The sequence below is a fragment of the Hyla sarda genome, chromosome 5 (assembly GCF_029499605.1).
Source record: "Hyla sarda isolate aHylSar1 chromosome 5, aHylSar1.hap1, whole genome shotgun sequence".
Lineage (NCBI taxonomy): Eukaryota > Metazoa > Chordata > Amphibia > Anura > Hylidae > Hyla > Hyla sarda.
In genome coordinates this window covers 167337121-167355215 of record NC_079193.1, presented here as the reverse complement: position 1 = coordinate 167355215, position 18095 = coordinate 167337121, and the positions used below count along the sequence as shown (strand labels likewise).

General features: G+C 42.5%; 1 protein-coding gene across 3 annotated transcripts in view; it reads left to right on the top strand.

Annotated features, from left to right (window-relative positions):
• The window catches only part of NEK11 (NIMA related kinase 11), a 331532-nt gene that overhangs the window by 242347 nt on the left and 71090 nt on the right, over positions 1 to 18095 (top strand). For all 3 annotated transcript variants that reach the window (XM_056520669.1, XM_056520670.1, XM_056520672.1), the window contains exons 11-12: positions 4494 to 4587; positions 12562 to 12688. In XM_056520669.1, the coding sequence (XP_056376644.1) occupies positions 4494 to 4587; positions 12562 to 12688 (221 nt within the window). The remainder of the gene's footprint in view (positions 1 to 4493; positions 4588 to 12561; positions 12689 to 18095) is intronic.

The following is an 18095-nucleotide window of genomic DNA, read 5'->3' as shown; positions in this document are numbered from 1 at the left end:
GCAGTGGGCTTTCTATAGCCAACTGTTTGCAACTCAACGTCACCAATTTGCACCAGAACGTCTAGGAATTCTAGTTTTTTATCGCTAGTTTTAAACGTACAGTTCAGATTCATATTGTTGGTTTTATTTAGCATTTCTACGAAGGCCCTGAAATCTATCTCTGTTCCTGTCCAAATTATCAATATGTCATCCACAAATCTGACATAATTTGTGACATATTTAAGATAGGGATTATTAATGGAGAATATATTTTTATTATATATTTTTGCTCAAAAGCTGCAACATATAAATTGGCAAGGGAACAATCCACAGGTATGTGTGTAAAGCGTTGCGCCAATTGTCCGATACGAATAATTATGAGACCTTGAAAAACAATGCTATACCTAAATTTACATCTAAACTAAGAACCTTCCATAGAAGTTGGGTTGAAAAGGATATCAGTTCTAATTCCACAGCCACCAAATTATTTCCCACTAACCACTGGGCTGTACAGTGTGACCCAAAATCCATTGGTAATCCTCAGATTTCATGATGCCTTGCACACATTCAAGGCACCCAGTGCCAGAGGCAGCAAAACATAATTGAACCTCCACAATATTTCACTGTAGGTACTGTGTTCTGCCTCATTCCGTTTTCGGTAAGCAGTAGAATGATGTGCTTTACCAAAAAGCTATATCTTGGTCTCATCTGTCCAAAAGATGTTTTCCCAGAAGGATTTGGGCTTATACATGTTCATTTTGGCAAAATGTAGTCTTGCTTTTTAATGTCTCCGTGCCAGCACATTCCTCCTGGCTCTCCTGCCATAGCGTTTCATTTCATTTAAATGTCGATTGATAGTTCGCGCTGACACTGATGCTCCCTAAGCCTGCAGGACAGCTTGAATATCTTTGGAACTTGTTTAGGGTCCACCATTCGGACTATCCTGCATTGACACCTTTCATAAATTTTTCTCTTACGTCCATGCCTTGGGAGATTAGCTACAGTGCCATGGGTTGCAAACTTCTTGATAATGTTGCACACTGTGGACAAAGGCAAATCTAGATCTCTGGAGACGGACTTGTAACCATGAGAAGTCCTCAGACAGTTCTCTTCTTTTTCGGTTATCCATGCTTAGTGTGGCACACACAGACACACAATGCAAAGACTAAGTGAACTTCTCTCCTTTTTATCTGCTTTCAGGTGTGATTTTTATATTGCCCACATCTGTTACTTGCCCCAGGTGAGTTTAAAGGAGCATCACATACTTGAAACAATCTTATTTATCCACAATTTTGAAAGGTGCCAATAATTTTGTCCAGCACATCTTTGGAGTTTGGTGTGACATTATGTCCAATTTGCTTTTTTTCCTCCCTTTTTTGGTTTAGTTCAAATGCACACAAAGGGAATAACATGTGAGAAATACTTCATTTTCTTAAAAAATTTCAGGAGTGCCAACATTTACGGCCATGACTGTATAGGTACCCAAAGTTTTTTGGAAATCAAACAAAAGGAAAGGTGTTAAAAAAAAAACATGTGCCACCTACACCACCAAGTATTGATGTGATGCAAGGATCTCTAAAAGGTGGAAGAGAACAACGTATGGTCCATTGTAATCGGGGGAGTAAAACCTTCCCCTTTAAGGCCCTACTCTCATTATCAATTCCCTTCTTGGCAAGTGTTACTCCCCCTAAAAAGGGGTGCCCCACACAGGAACCTCTCCCTATTTCCCCCTACAAACACTGCCATTTCACATGGTTTTTAAGTGGAAATAGAGAGAGTTTTCTGTGTGGGGCCGCTCCATTTTAGGGTGAGTAACACTTGCCAAGAAGGGAATTAATTGGGCTAGAGTAGGGCATTACAGGGGAAGTTTTTATCCCACCTGCTACAATGGACAATACATTGTTCCCTTCCATCTTTTAGAGGTCTTCACATCAATACTTGGTGGTAGGTGGCACAAGGTGTTTTTTTGCACACCTTTCCGTTTGTTTGACACTTTTACAAAGGAGACCGTTTTATTCTGCCTACCTGCCTCAGCTACTATTCTGATCCTGCCACTCGCCTGATGCCAAGTTCTCCTTTTTTCATCGACCTTCATCACTAGGTACTGGTATTGTCACCCACCGCACCACTCTGTCACCGGGTCACTTTCAGGACTCCTGATGCTGTTGCTTCCACCTCCAGGCTGTCTCATTCTGCCACCATATGTTCTCCTTGTGCTGATGCCACCTCCAGGTTGTCTCATTCTGCCACCATATGTTCTCCTTGTGCTGATGCCACCTCCAGGCTGTCTCATTCTGCCACCATATGTTCTCCTCATGCTGATGCCAGCTCCATGCAGCTGCCACCTCCACACTGTGTCATTCAGCCACTATATGTTCTCCTCATGCTGCCAAATTCCAGGCTGTGTCATTCAGCCACTATATGCTGCCGCCAACTCAAGGCTGCGTCATTCAGCCGCTATGTGCTCTCCTCATGCTGCCGCCAAATCCAGGCAGTGTCATTCAGCCACTATATGTTCTCCTCATGCTGCCGCAAACTCCAGGCTTTGTCATTCAGCCACTATATGCTGCCGCCAACTCCAGGCTGTTTCATTCTGCAACTATGTGGTCCCCTCATGCTGCCGCCACCTCCACGCTGTGTCATTCAGCCACTATATGGTCTCCTCATGGTGCCGCCACCTCCACACTGTGTCATTCAGCAATTATATAGTCTCCTCATGCTGCCACAAACTCCAGGCAGTGTCATTCAGCCACTATATGCTGCCACCAACTCCAGGCTGTTTCATTCAGCCACTATATGGTCTCCTCATGCTTCCGCCATCTTCAGGCGGTGTCATTCAGCCACTATATGTTCTCCTCATGCTGCCGCCACCTCAACGCTGTGTCATTCAGCCACTATATGGACTCCTCTTGCTTCCGCCACCTGCACGCTGTGTCATTCAGCCACTATATGGTCTTCTCATACTGATGCCACCTCCAGGCTTTGTCATTGTGCCGCTCTGCGACAGTGATTCTAATAGCGATGCCTCTGATCTGCATGTCATACTGAATTATTTCACTAACCCAGCACACACCCTATGCGTGTTACAGCAAGGCAAAGTGTTCTACACCCCTATTTAGGCCCTCTGTAGGCCAGAAATAGCTGTTTTTAATAGTGATTCACCGCTAATAAATTCGGTGGAAAATATATGGTACATTACAAACTTTTTTTATTTACATTTTCCTTACAACATAGAACATTTACAAATATATATAGACCTCAAAGTGTGTCTGTTATAAACTATGAACACAGTCAAAGAAGCTCGGCACTGCTTACTTCTGCATACCCTTATGCTAGTACTTATTACAGTTGAGTGTAGTGGAATACTGTCTTGTGAAGTTCAGTGGTGCTCAGACGTCAAACAGCAATCAATGATTCATATAGTATAAGATGGAAAGGAAAAAAACGTTGACAACTCACCAGTTCTTCTTTCTTGAGTTTATTGAATATACTCACATATTACAAACATGTAACAGGGTGGAAGGGTCCAGGGGGGGGGGGGGGGGTACAGTAGGCGACAACGGTCTGTGTTTCGCACAGGTGTTGTGTTTCGTTGGGCCTCACACTGAATGGACTTCACGGGGATTATAACACAGGTGTGGGGATCTGTGCACCTATCACCGACAGAGGATTTTCACCACGTGACTTAAAAGGTAAGTAACTAGTAAAGTGTGAGGTGGACTTCGTAAGAAACCATATTAAAAATAATGATATGACCTGATGTTTTCTCAGAAGCATACTGCTAGATCTATCTTATCATTCATACCTAGCAGTCCTGTAGCTTGGGTCTTAATTATCCATTTTGTTTCTTTTTGTAAAAGATGTATATCTGCTTTTATACCCGGAACTGCCTGTACCTTTTCAATTCCTGCTAACCGTAGCACTTCTGGTTTACCCTCGTGGACTTTGTTCACATGGGACATAAGGCGTGGGGCTCCTTTACCGGATCGGTTTGGGTGCACATTTGCCTTATCGTTTTGCCAATGTAAGAGAAGCCGAACGAGCAAATAATTTTTTCCTTTCCATCTTATACTATATTTATATATGAATATATATATATATATATATATATATATATATATATATATATAATATATACATCTTATACTATATATATATATATATAAACTATTACTAGTGGTAAAAATGTAATATTGGTTTGAGCTTAAGTCCTAACTTTTTGGTCCTAGGCCATTTATTTTTTATTTATACTTAAAGTGTTAACAATTCTCTCCTAGATTGCCTGAAATATAACTTATTCTGTAAAATCAAATCCATCTCTACTCACACCCTGAAGAATTCAGCTGAAATACTAAATCTATGGATTGTTTTTCTGGGTTCAGGCTGCTATCCATGCCAATTCACGTAACTCCACACAAAAGGCCATACTTAAGTGCTGCATATTTACAATAACAAAACAATACATGCTGTCTTTAAATGTAACATGGAAGTGAATGTGTTATAATGTATTTCAGACAACTTGCTGAAGAAAAATACAAAGAAAATCAAAAACGAATGCAGGAACTGAGATCTCGAAATTTTCAAAGGCTTAGCATCGATGTCCTCCATGTATGTATAATTTTTTTAAATACTTTTTGCAAATCCTAATACATTTATATAGTATATCCATAGAGGTGCCGGAAAAAGTCATTTTTTTAAAGAATTGCTTTTAATATTCATTATGGAAAGCACAATTCTTCCTTCCGCTGTCAGAATTGAACAAGCTGTTCATCTTAAACTGCATTACTGTCATTCACTGTTAATCTGTGAGTTCATAGCTTTAGAAGTGGACGGAGAAGATCTTGTTACTTTAAATTGGTAAAGGATAAGTAAAGCGAAGCATTTGTAAAGTTAAATAACATCCTGGGGAGTCAGTGCTGATGGTTACATGGTTTCATTTCCTGGAGCACACTGTGAAGTTGGAGCGGATGGTTTAATGAATTGCTTACAGTTATGTTATATTTCTTAATATTTTCTTGCTCAACATAGTGAGTAAAATGGTTATGTAATTTTACTATAGTCACTCACTTAATATATCCTTTTTTTATTTACTTGATTCTATTTCTGATACCTACAGAACAGTCCATTTTCCTCATTCCCCATTAGTTGATTGTAATTCAATGCTCCATTGATTTGTATTAGGTTATAGCTAAGAGCACCTCATCTTTATAATGCTCTTGGCTTAGCCGGTTCCAGGGGGAGACCAGGTATAGGAAACTCTTTAGTCAACCATATAAAGTTTTTATTGTGTTATACACTCATGGCTGTAAATGTTGGCACCCCTGAAATTTTTCAAGAACATGAAGTATTTTTCCCAGAAAAGAATTGCAGTAACACATGTTTTGCTATACACATGTTTATTCCCTTTGTGTTCATTGGAACTAAACCGAAAAAGGGAGGAAAAAAAGCAAATTGGACATAATGTCACACCAAACTCCAAAAATGGTCTGGACAAAATTATTGGCACCCTTTAAAAATTGTGGAAAAATAAGATTGTTTCAAGCATGTGATGCTCCTTTAAACTCGCCTGGGGCAAGTTACAGGTGTGGGCAATATAAAAATCACACCTGAAAGCATATAAAAAGGAAAGACGTTCACTTAGTCTTTGCATTGTGTGTCTGTGTGTGCCACACTGAGCATGACAACAGAAAGAGGAGAAGAGAACTGTGAGGACTTGAGAACCAAAATTGTGGAAAAATATCAACAATCTCAAGGTTACAAGTCCATCTCCAGAGATCTAGATTTGCCTTTGTCCACAGTGCGCAACATTGTCAAGAAGTTTGCAACCCATGGCACTGTAGCTAATCACTGGGCGTGAACGGAAGAGAAAAATTAATGAAAGGTGTCAACACAGGATAGTCCGGATGGTGGATAAGCAGCTCCAAACAAGTTCAAGCTGTCCTGCAGGCTCAGGGAACATCAGTGTCAGTGCGAACTATCCGTCAACATTTAAATGAAATGAAACGCTATGGCAGGAGACTCAGGAGAATCCCACTGCTGACACAGAGACATAACAAAGCAAGACTACATTTTGCCAAAATGAACTTGAGTAAGTCAAAATCCTTCTGAGAAAACATCTTGTGGACAGATGAGACCAAGATAGAGCTTTTTGGTAAAGCACATAATTCTACTGTTTACTGAAAACCTAATGAGGTCTACAAAGAAAAGAACACAGTACCAACAGTGAAATATGGTGGAGGTTCAATTATGTTTTGGGGTTGTTTTGCTGCCTCTGGCACTGTGTGCCTTGAATGTGTGCAAAGCATCATGAAATCTGAGGATTACCAACTGATTTTGGGTCGAACTGTACAATGTCAGAAAGCTGGGTTTGTGTCTGAGATCTTGGGTCTACCAGCAGGACAATGACCCCAAACAAACGTCAAAAAACACCCAGAAATGGATGGCAACAAAGTGCTTGAGAGTTCTGAAGTGGCCAGCAATGAGTCCAGATCTAAATCCCATTGAACACCTGTGGAGAGATCTTAAAATTACTGTTGGGAAAAGGCGCCCTTCCAATAAGAGAGACCTGGAGCAGTTTTCAAAGGAAGAGTGGTCCAACATTCTGGCTGAGAGGTGTAAGAATCTTATTGATGGTTATGGGAAGCGACTGATTTCAGTAATTTTTTTCAAAGGGTGTGCAACCAAATATTAAGTTAAGGGTGCCAATAATTTTGTGCAGACCATTTTTGGAGTTTGGTGTGACATTATGCCAAATTTGCTTTTTTTCCTCCCTTTTTTGGTTTAGTTCCAATACACACAAAGGGAATAAACATGTGTATAGCAAAACATGTGTTACTGCAATCCTTTTCTGTGAGAAATACTTAATTTTCTTGAACAATTTCAGGGGTGCCAACATTTACAGCCATGACTGTATTTACATTTTTATATTCAGTACATTGGGGCACACCCCGGACAAAATGAAAAAAAACAACTCATTCAACCCATGGTGCTAAATCCTAGTAAAAGCAATTTTGGATCCAATGGAGACTATTCAGAAAAATAAGTTTATCTGGCACTTTTCTATGTAAATGGAAAGAAAAACAAAAACAAAGGCTCCAGAAGCATGCTACCAGTGCAAACATCAATGCGTTTAGAGCTCCTCTTCTGGGCTCTTAGTCCTTAGTAAGAACTTATTTAACATCCTATAGGTCATTTACATCTTGTACACTCATCCAATGCTTACCCAGTCGCAGGCCCACCGTATATATAAACATTATCTATTTCGCATGTTGTTCCTTACCCTTGTTTTTAATACCTCACACTAGATCTTACTACATTCAATTAATGGTTAAGAAACAACATTAAAACACTTTGTACGGGGAGTGCAGATCCGTGTATTGATAGAGATCACTTAGTTATTGTACAATTTGTCTTCATCAGCTGGTAATGTATCTGCATCCCGCAGTCCTCACCCCTGTCTCTAGGCAGCATGATACAATGCCAACATGCAAATTGTTTTATAGATTCTTTCCTTTTACTGTGCCGCAGACCGCAGTAAGGAATATTGTCCTTTTTTTTTTAGCTTTGACTGTCATTTTTTAGCATTGACTTTTCAAGAAATGAATACATTGGAGTTACCCAATGACTTGTGCCTTCCATTTTATTCATCTTTAATATAGCCATTAATAAGCTCGACATAAACCTTAGTTAAATAAATACACAGATGGCTTATTAAAGATAAACATTATTGCTGTAGATTTGTTTATTGGTACATTGGTTACTCGGGAAATTAACCAGTTTTGCAAAATAATATTTAAAGACTTATTACCAGGGAATGGCACTATCATTGTAACATTGGGATTTTCTAATGATTCTGCAAATATGCAGATTTATTTTTTTTTAGCTTAAATGTTGATTGTAGATAATAAAATTAAATGATTGCAGACCGTCATTCCCTCTCTGATACTCCTCATTCCCCTGCCCAATTGCGCCTGGCTGTCATTTATCGGCAGACTATACAGACCTCCTCGTTATATGATCCATGGTGGATAAACCATCCGACCGACCGCTCTTTCAGTTTTTACTTGCACCCCCATAAATTACACATGCGCATAGACAATTTTTTTTGGTAACCTACCCATGGTGTGCATGCTCTCTACTGCTTCCCTTGAGCCAATTTCTTGGTCCGACCACTGCCCTGTTGTCACGATTCGGCTGGCTGGAGGTGGATCCTCTGTGCCAGAGAGGGATTGGCGTGGACCGTGTCGGTGGACCGGTTCTAAGTTGCTACTGGTATTCACCAGAGCCCGCCGCAAAGCGGGGTGGTCTTGCAGCGGCGGTAGCAACCAGGTCGTATCCACCGGCAACGGCTCAACCTCTCTGACTGCTGAGATAAGCGCGGTACAAGGAAGTAGACAAGAGCAAGGTCGGACGTAGCAGAAGGTCAGGGCAGGCAGCAAGGATCGTAGTCAGGGTCAACGGCAGGAGGTCTGGAACACAGGCTAGGAACACACAAGGAAACGCTTTCACTGGCACAATGGCAACAAGATCCGGCGAGGGAGTGCAGGGGAAGTGAGGTATAAGTAGGGAGTGCACAGGTGAAGATACTGATTAGGCCTGCTGCGCCAATCAGTGGCGCAGTGGCCCTTTAAATCGCAGAGACCCGGCGCGCGCGCGCCCTAAAGAGCGGGGCCGCGCGCGCCGGTACAGCACAGACGGGGAACGGGTCAGGTACGGGAACCGAGATGTGCATCGCGAGCGGGCGCGTCCCGCATCGCGAATCGCATCCCGGCTGGGAGCAATATCGCAGCGCACCCGGTCGGCAGGTCTGACCGGGGCGCTGTGAATAAGAGAACGCTGCGAGCGCTCCGGGGAGGAGCGGGGACCCGGAGCGCTTGGGGTAACACCTGTCTTCCTATCTTTTTCTCACTCTCCTTCTTCTCTTTGGAGCTGTCATTGGCATCTCAATGATCCTCTTCTTAAATCATTACCATCCTGGGAGTCGATACAGAAGTGTCTCGCTGATTACTTTGCTACTAATGAAGGTTTGGTCTCCTCGCAGGCCGACCTTTGGGAAGCCCATAAGTCGGTGGTATTGTATTGCACTGGGGGCCCGACTTAAACGTGTTGCTCTGACTCGCTTCCTGGAACTTTGCACACAAATTACGCATTTGGAGGCTCCCTTACTCTCCTCTCCTTCTGTGTCAGTCCTGAGGTGCTTGATAATTGCTCGTGCACAGTTGGGCGACCTGGCTCTTCATAGTGGAGCGACAGTTGTTGTACACCAAACAACATTTTTACGAGAAAGGTAATAAAGCCCATACTATGTTGGCCAGGCGCCTTCGTGATCGTGCAGTTGCTCAATCTCCTTCTGCCCTGAAAGACTCATCTGGTGTTCTTCACTATCACCGAGCTGATTCTCCCGCATCTTTGTTAATTACTATTCTGGTCTTTACTTCCTTCCTTCCCAGCTTCCGTCTAATCCGGCTGAGCGTGCAGCTGCCCTTGATTCTTATATGTCCCAATGCGGCTTGCCCACTTTGTCGGGGGCTGACCGTGTGGCTCTCAATGCACCTATTACTGGGGAGGAACTCCTTTAGGTCCTTAAATCCCTTCCGGTTGGCCGCTCCCCCGGACCTGATGGATTCTCTTACCTGCACTACAAGACTTACTCATCCATACTCGTACCTAAACGTGTTCCTCTTTTCAATTCTTTTATGGGGGGAGAGGAGATCCTGCAGTCTTTTCTACACTCCTTGATTACCCTGATACCTAAACCTGGTAAAGATCCCCATTGCTCTAGTTACAGGCCTATTGCCCTCCTCTACTATGATTTGAAGCTCTTTTCTAAGGTCTTAGCAGTCAGACTTAGCTCCTTTCTCCCCTCCCTTATCCATAAGGATCAGGTTGGGTTTATCCCCTGTTGTCAGAGCGGTGATAATTCCAGGGGGGTAGTGGGCCTGGTTGACTTAATCAATCGGAGGTCTGAACAGGCGTTGATTCTTAGCTTAGATGCGGAAAAGGCCTTTGATAGGCTGGGGTGGCCATTTCTTTTTGCCAAGCTCCAGAAATTTGGTATCACGGGTAACTTTCTAACTGCTCTGCGGGGTCTCTATTCCTCCCCTACTGCCTCCCTCAAACTCCCTCATGCTCCATCTCCAACATTTCCTATGTTTAACGGCACTCGACAGGGATGTCCGTTGTCCCCTCTGGTATTTGCCTTGTTCATCGAGCCCCTGGCTGCCATGATCAGGAGGGACCCAGATATCACTGGCATTCCACCTTTTTTTGGAACTTAGGGCCTTACTAGAAAAATAGTGTTCGCAATATATCTAATTTTTTGGCCGAATTGCGGCGGTTAAATGACAATTCTTCTGAAATTACTATATTTTTTCGAGACGTTGCCAACCTGATACCATTGTCCGCGCTTCGCTCTTTTCAATCTGCTATTTTCCACTTCATTTGGGATGGGAAGAGACATTGTCATGATGGCTAGCAGGGCTATGGGGGGATTAGCAGTTCCTGATGTGACGAAATACTACTGGACTGCTCATCTGCCCCACCTTGTGGCTTGGTCCTCCTACCATGCAAATAGCCACTGGATGGAGCTGGACAAGCTTTGGTTAGCTCCTATTCACCCGAATACCCTTCTCTGGTCCTCTCAGGTGTCTACTGTTTCTCTTTCTCCTCTCCTGGGTCCCATGTCTTTCTCTAGATACGTTTGGGGATATTGCTGCAGGAAGTTCAGACTGTTTTCTCCGTCCTCCCCTCTGCGGTCTTTCCTTTATCATCATGATTTCCCTGCTGGTCTCTTGTCCCTCATGGTGCGGGAGTGGGGCTCTAGGGGTCTTTTTTGCTGGGCTGATGTAGTGGACCCCATATCTCGCTCTCTCATACCTTTTGAGCAATTGGTGGCTTGTTGGGATCTCCCCTCGTCTGAGCGCTTCCACTACCTGCAACTAAGGTATTTTATGTCCTCTATGACTGGTTCTACAGTGGTCTCTCAGCCTACTCGATTTGAAAGGTTGTGTCGTGGTGGACCTCAGGCACAGGGTCTTCTCTCCGACATATACTCCCTACTCCTCCAGCCCCCAGCGGCCGCAACATGGGCCGTTGGGAGGTCGCTCTCAATACTACCGTTACCTTACCTTAGTGGTGTGTTATCTGGGAGAGTCTTCTAAGGCTTCTATCTGCACAGCCTATAAGGAAACCCAGTATAAAATGATCATGGGCTGATATCACACTCCTGAACTCTGTAATAGACTGAACCCTAACATCCCTCCTCAATGCTGGCGTTGTGGGGTGGGTCTGGGCACAGTGTTTCATATTTTTTGGTCCTGTCCTCTTATAGGGGATCATTGGAAAATGGTACAGCGATTTAATATCCGATACCTTGGGTGTCTTAATCCCTTTAGATCTCCGAGTATATCTTCTCCACCTTTCTCATCCCGCTCTATCTAAGAAACCATTCAAGCTTTTCATGCATATTGCTTTAGCTGCTAAAAGCCTTATAGCAAAATGTTGGAAGAGCACTCTTCCTCCCTCTGAGTCTGATCTGTTGGTCCGTATCCGTGAGAATCACTCCTTGGAATCCCTCACAGCCTCATTAAATAATTCAGTACCCTATTTTATTTTGGTTTGGCAACCCTTGCGACTGCTTCTCTGATCGACAGCCACCTTGATCTCTCTAGCTCCATCTCCTTTCCCTTTTTTCCTTTCTCCTTTCTTTTCCTTTCCATCTTCCCTCCTGGCTCTGTGGTTCGTTATGTGTTTGTCTTCCCTTTATGTGCCATCCTCCCCTTCCTCTCCCCCCCTCCCCTTCCTGTGTTTGTAGCCTTTTGGGCATCACTGACTAATTTGTTGGTGAACAGAGGTACGCCTCTTAAGCTCTCACGCGGTTAACATAATGGTCATAATGTGTTAGTGCCCCGGTATCAGGGGCCTCTGTTTGGGCCTATATGCCTTTCTTGACTTAGCATAACTCCCTTATTGTTAGCCTTTGCTTCTCTGTCACCTATTGATTATTATTGGGTTTCGGCCCTTCATAATGTTATATGTATGTTTTTTTTCTGGACATTTGGATTTGTATCCTTGAAAATTCTTTAATAAAAATTACAGTTTTTATTAAAAATTACAGTTATTAAAAAAAATGTCAATGATTGTTAAAGAAAACAAAAAAAAAAGGAAAAAAATAGCTATACATAATTTAACTCTAATTGCTTTTACATTTTATTACATCTCTTTTACTGCACTTATAATTCTACTTTCCATTACTGGTTGACAGACTTGTTGACAGGTACGCGCCTAATAGTTTAGCACCCCCCATAAATGAATGAATGATGGTAATATGCCAGAGGTCACATCACTTGCTTGTAAGCTCTGACCACAGCTCTGGATTATTATATAGTTGTAACTCTTTGTAACATTTTATGGTTTACATATTATAGGAATACAAAAGTAAAAAAGTTTCTTAGTAAATACTTGGCAATTTTATGGTATTACTCAGAAATATCTGATAATAAGAGTCTAATCCCAGGTCTAATTCTGCTGACTATAACGTTGTGCTGTGTATAATGTATTTTATTTATTTTTTCTTTAATACAGGAAGATGATGAAGCCCCAAAACATCTTATACAGTCAGAGCCAGTGAGTGCAAGAAAATACAACTCTTATGGTGATGAAAGTAATACAATACCTGATAGACTTTGTGAATCAGAACCTTCCTGTCGTGGTAAGTAATATAAAGTTTAATACTTAAAGGGGTATTCCAGGAAAAAATATTTTTTTTATATATCAACTGGCTCCAGAAAGTTAAAAGGATTTGCAAATTACTTCTATTAAAAAATCTTAATCTTTCCAATAATTATCAGCTGCTGAGTTGTTCTTTTCTGTCTGACAACAGTGCTCACTGCTGACACTTCTGTCTGTCTCGGGAACTGCACAGGGTAGGAGATGTTTGCTATGTGGATTTACTGCTACTCTGGACAGTTCCCGAGACAGGAAAGAACAACTCGACTTCAGCAGCTCATAGGTACTGAAAGGATTAAGATTTTTTTAATAGAAGTAATTTATAAATCTGTATAGCGTTCTGGAGTCAGTTAATACAGTATATATATTTAAAAAAGTTTTTTCTTGGATAACCCCTTTAATACTTATAAAACAACATTTTAACATATATTTTGATACTTTGTTCCTAATAATACCACATGCAGACTTAATAGCAATTTTTTGTATTACATGCAATATCTGCTAGTACTGCTTTTTACTGCTACTGTACTTCTATAGAAGGTACACGCACATTTGTCACTATCCATTCCCTAGGGAGGCCCCAAAAAAATGATCTATCTATCTGTATATTGTAAATAATGTACATAGCTAATGAATTCCATTTTCTGGTAAGGTCAGCTGTCCTAACCATTTCTATAGAGTTGTGTGTCTCTTGTCAGTTTGTAATTCATATGTACACATGGGACCCAGAGGACACCAGAGATGAAAGGTCAACAATACATTTTAATTAGATATTCCTTTCTGCTATGTGGGAAAAGTATTGTTTCCTTCCAAAATATAATGAGAATATATTAACCATTTTTGAGAAGAAGAATTAAAGACAAATTCAAAGGAATGATTTTCCCACCATAACAAATAACATATTTTGCTAGGAAGCTGCAGCAAGATTTATTTATTTATTTATTTCTGGTTTTGCAGCATAGTCCCATTTAAGATATTACACAGTGCCAGGTCAAGATTGGCACTATGCTGGAAAAATTCAGTAGGGGGCCTCTGTACTTTATCTATCTCCTTCCAATGGGTGCAATACAAATACACTGCTAACACTTTCAGAACCATGATGCTGTTTTTATTACATAGTTACAACCAGGGAATTGAAGGGTCGGGGTGTGGCGCGATATTGGGGAAGGGATGGGATTTTATATTTCTTCATAAGCATTAATGTTATTTTGTTCCAGAAATGTATCTAATCCTGTTTTAAAGCTGTTAATTTTTCCTGCTGTGACCAGTTCCTGAGGTAGACTGTTTCATAAGTTCACAGTTCTCATGGTAAAGAAGGCATGTCGCCCCTTGAGACTAAACTTTTTCTTCTCCAGACGGAGGGAGTGCCCCCTCGTCCTTTGGGGGGTTTAACCTGGAACAGTTTTTCTCCATATTTTTTGTATGGGCCATTTATATACTTATATACGTTTATCATATCCCCCCTTAAACGTCTCTTCTCAAGACTAAACAATTGTAACTCCTTTAATCGCTCCTCATAGCTAAGATGTTCCATGCCCCATATTAGTTTAGTCGCGCGTCTCTGCACCCTTTCCAGCTCCACAGTGTCCCTTTTATGGACTGGTTCCCAAAACTGAACAGCATATTCCAGGTGAGGCCGTACCAATGCTTTATAAAGGGGGAGTATTATGTCCCTGACCCTTGAGTCCATAGCTCTTTTGATACATGACAATATCCTGCCGGCTTTGGAAGCAGCAGCCTGACATTGCATGCTATTCTGTAGTCTGTGATCTACAAGTACACCCAGATCCTTCTCTACCAGTGACTCTGCCAGTTTAATCCCCCCTAAGACATACGATGCATGCAGGTTATTAGTACCCAGATGCATAACTTTACATTTATCCACATTGAACCTCATTTGCCAAGTGGATGCCCAGACACTTAGTCTATCCAAGTCATCTTGAAACCTATGCACATCCTCTATAGACTGTACCGTGCTACAAAGCTTGGTGTCATCTGCAAAGATAGAAACAGAGCTGTTAATACCATCCTCTATATCATTGATAAATAAATTAAACAACAGCGGGCCCAGTACAGAACCTTGGGGTACACCACTAATAACCGGGGACCAACCAGAGTACGAATCATTGACCACCACTCTCTGGGTACGATCCATGATTATGTAAAAAAAAGTCCATTATGTAAAGTCTAGTTGTGGAATACATCTTATGATAACATGTATATCTATATAATCACCCAGACCCTGGTGTGTACATCTCAAGCTTTTGGTCAAGTCTAAAAACCTAAAGGTTTTTCATATGTGGAATACATCTTATGATAACATTTATGTCTAGATAATCACACAGACCCTGGTGTGTACATCTCAAGCTTTTGGTCAAGTTTAAAAACCTAAAGTTTTTTTTTATATGTTCACATATGTTAATATTGGTACCTCAGCAATGAGTGCCTTAATGATGAGGTCATGTTTAGTAGTGAGTTTTACTGGATGCAAATAAATGTTACCTTTGTATTGCATACCAAGCTGGATATCCTTTCTTTCATGGCATTTTTAGTACCTATCTAGTCATCAAGTTGTGGTAGACAGGGGGTGAAGTGGATAATTAGCTGGAAAATGTCATGTTTGTGACACCAGAAGTAGGTTTGTCATGTGGCAGGAGTGGTGCAACCCTATGTTGAGATGTATAGTCCCACAAACCACTTCTTCAATTAAGCTGTAACCCTGGAAAATTATACCCCTAAAGCTAGGGTTTATAGAAAACAGCATGTTCTTTACTTTTAAAACAGTTGCAATACTGGTATATAATACTTAAGCAATACTGGAGTAATTTTTATACTTGAGATCTGTTTTTTATAAGACTTAGTCCTCCTGAGATTTAAGCTAATTCTCTCTTGTGATAAGTGTAAGACTCAGAGGCTTTTGACTAACCTAGATCTACTACTATGTGTCACCTCTGTGGCATAGCCTGGCTTCTTCTTCGCTGAACTTTAGAATGAGACTTGTGACTGTGGAATTAAAAACTTGGCTTGTGACTGACAAATTGAGACTTTACTTGACTTATGCCTCCATTGTAACACGTGGTGACTCAGAGGCTGTGGCTACTCTGGATCTACTACCGTGTTTCCCCGAAAGTAAGCCCTAGCAGTATTTTCAGGGTGGGCTGCAGTATAAGCCCTACCCAGAAAATAAGACCTAGGCCAGGGGTAATCAACTGGCGGACCACGGTCCAGATCCGTACAGTGGCTGCCAGTAATACCCGGAGACCCGACCCCCCCACCACCCGCCCTCAGCCACCCCCCCCCCCTTCTTTGGCTGGTCCCATATCTCAGTGTTTTCCAACCAGGGTGCCTCCATCTGTGGTCAAACTATAACTCCCAGCATGCCCGGACAACCATTGGCTGTCCGGGCATGCTGGGAGTTGTAGTTTGGCCACAGCTGGAGGCACCCTGGTTGGGAAACACTGCCATATCTAACTATCTATCCTACACCTTCATACCGTACAGAAGCTGCAGCGGGACCTCCTTCTGTTGCTTAGCAGCCGGGAGCAGGGACGCTGTCACTTTAAAACGTCGGCGCGTATGCACGGCCAACGTCATGGACGTGTCCCTGCCCCTGGCTGCTAAGCAACAAAAGGAGGTCCCGCCGCCGCCTAGAGCTGCATCTTCCATACAGTATGAAGGTGTAAGGTATGGTAGTTTATTATTGCAGAGGGGTGGGGGGCACTGTAGGAGTGTGGAGGACGAAGGGGGAAGGGGTGGATGGGGGGCTGTAGCAGTGTGGAGGATGGGGGGGCTGTAGCAGTATGGAGGATGGGGCGCTGTAGCAGTATGGAGGATGGGGGGCTATAGCAGTGTGGAGGATGGGGGGCTGTAGCAGTGTGGAGGATGGGGGACTGTACCAGTGTGGAGGATGGGGGGCTGTGGAAGGATGAGGGGCTGTAGCAGTGTGGAGGATAGGGGGCTGTGGGAGGATGGGGGGCTGTAGCAGTGTGGAAGATGGGGGGGGCGGCATCCTCCAAACTGCTACAGCCCCCCATCCTCCACACTGCTACAGCCCCCCATCCTCCACACTGCTACAGCCCCCATCCTCCACACTGCTACAGCCCCCCATCCTCCCACAGCCCCCCATCCTCCACACTCTTGCAGCCCCCAATAAATAAATAAGCCCTACCCTAAAAATAAGCCCTAGTGTGTTTTTTGGGACTAAAATTTATATAAGACCCAGGCTTATTTTCGGAGAAACACGGTATGTACAACCTTTGTGGGTACCTGGTTTGTTCCTCATGGTACTTAGGATACCTTTTGGCTGAAAAGTTTAAGACTTGACTGTAGACTGTAGTTCTGTGCAAACTAATGTCCAATATATATGTGTGTGCTTAGGACTCTTCACAGTAGTGTGCCTTGATAATATATGCAAACATCTCTTCCCTCACTTACATTTCCTTGTGTATCAGAGACACCACTATCTGTGAGGGCATCCAGAAAGGAATCCCCAGGCATGAGTCTTTGGCTGACGAGTCCAGGTCCACAGAAATAGTCGCACTTAGGCTGTCTGGTTTGCCTTTGTCCCTAATGCTGCCTCTTGTGGAACCCCTGTAGTGGAATAGGCTAGACAGGCTGCAGCTGTGTTGCCTTGTGCTGAAATATTGAAGATGGAGGCAAACCCTCTGAAGGTGAAAGAGCTACAGATGTGATGTGTCCTGAACAGAGGCCAGAACTATACTGAACATTTGCTTTAGGATCCTCCCCCTATCCTTGGGGATTGAGGTGGAAACAGAACAGACCTTAGCCCATAGACTTAGGACATAATACCTTAAGGGTAGGGTCACACCTGCCATATTTTGCTGCTGGGTATTTTCCTACAGATTGACTTCTATGGCTAGAAAAATATGCAACATAAATACGGCATGTGTGACCCTACCCTTACAGTGAAGATAAGGCTTTTGGGTAGAGAATGTTAACCTCTTACACTTATATCAGTCTCTGTGCATGCAGGCTGTATGTAAAGACACAGAAAAATTAATTTGCCCTTTAATTCATTAATAGATAGGCTTAGAACAAAGACGGAAACCTTTCCAGTGGAAAACAATAAAACCCATTTTTTTAAATCAACTGATGCCAGAAAGTTAAACAGATTTGTAAATTACTTGTATTTAAAAATCTTAATCCTCACAGTACTTATCAGCTACTGCAGTTTTTATTTTTTGAATTTATTTTCTGTCTAACCACAGTGCTCTCTGCTGACACCTCTGTCCATGTCAGGAACTGTTCACAGCAGGATCAAATCCCCATAGCAAACCTGTCCTGCTCTGTTCCTGATGAAGACAGAGGTGTCAGCAGAGAGCACTGTGGTCAGACAGAAAAGAACAACTCAACTTCCTCTGTAGTATACA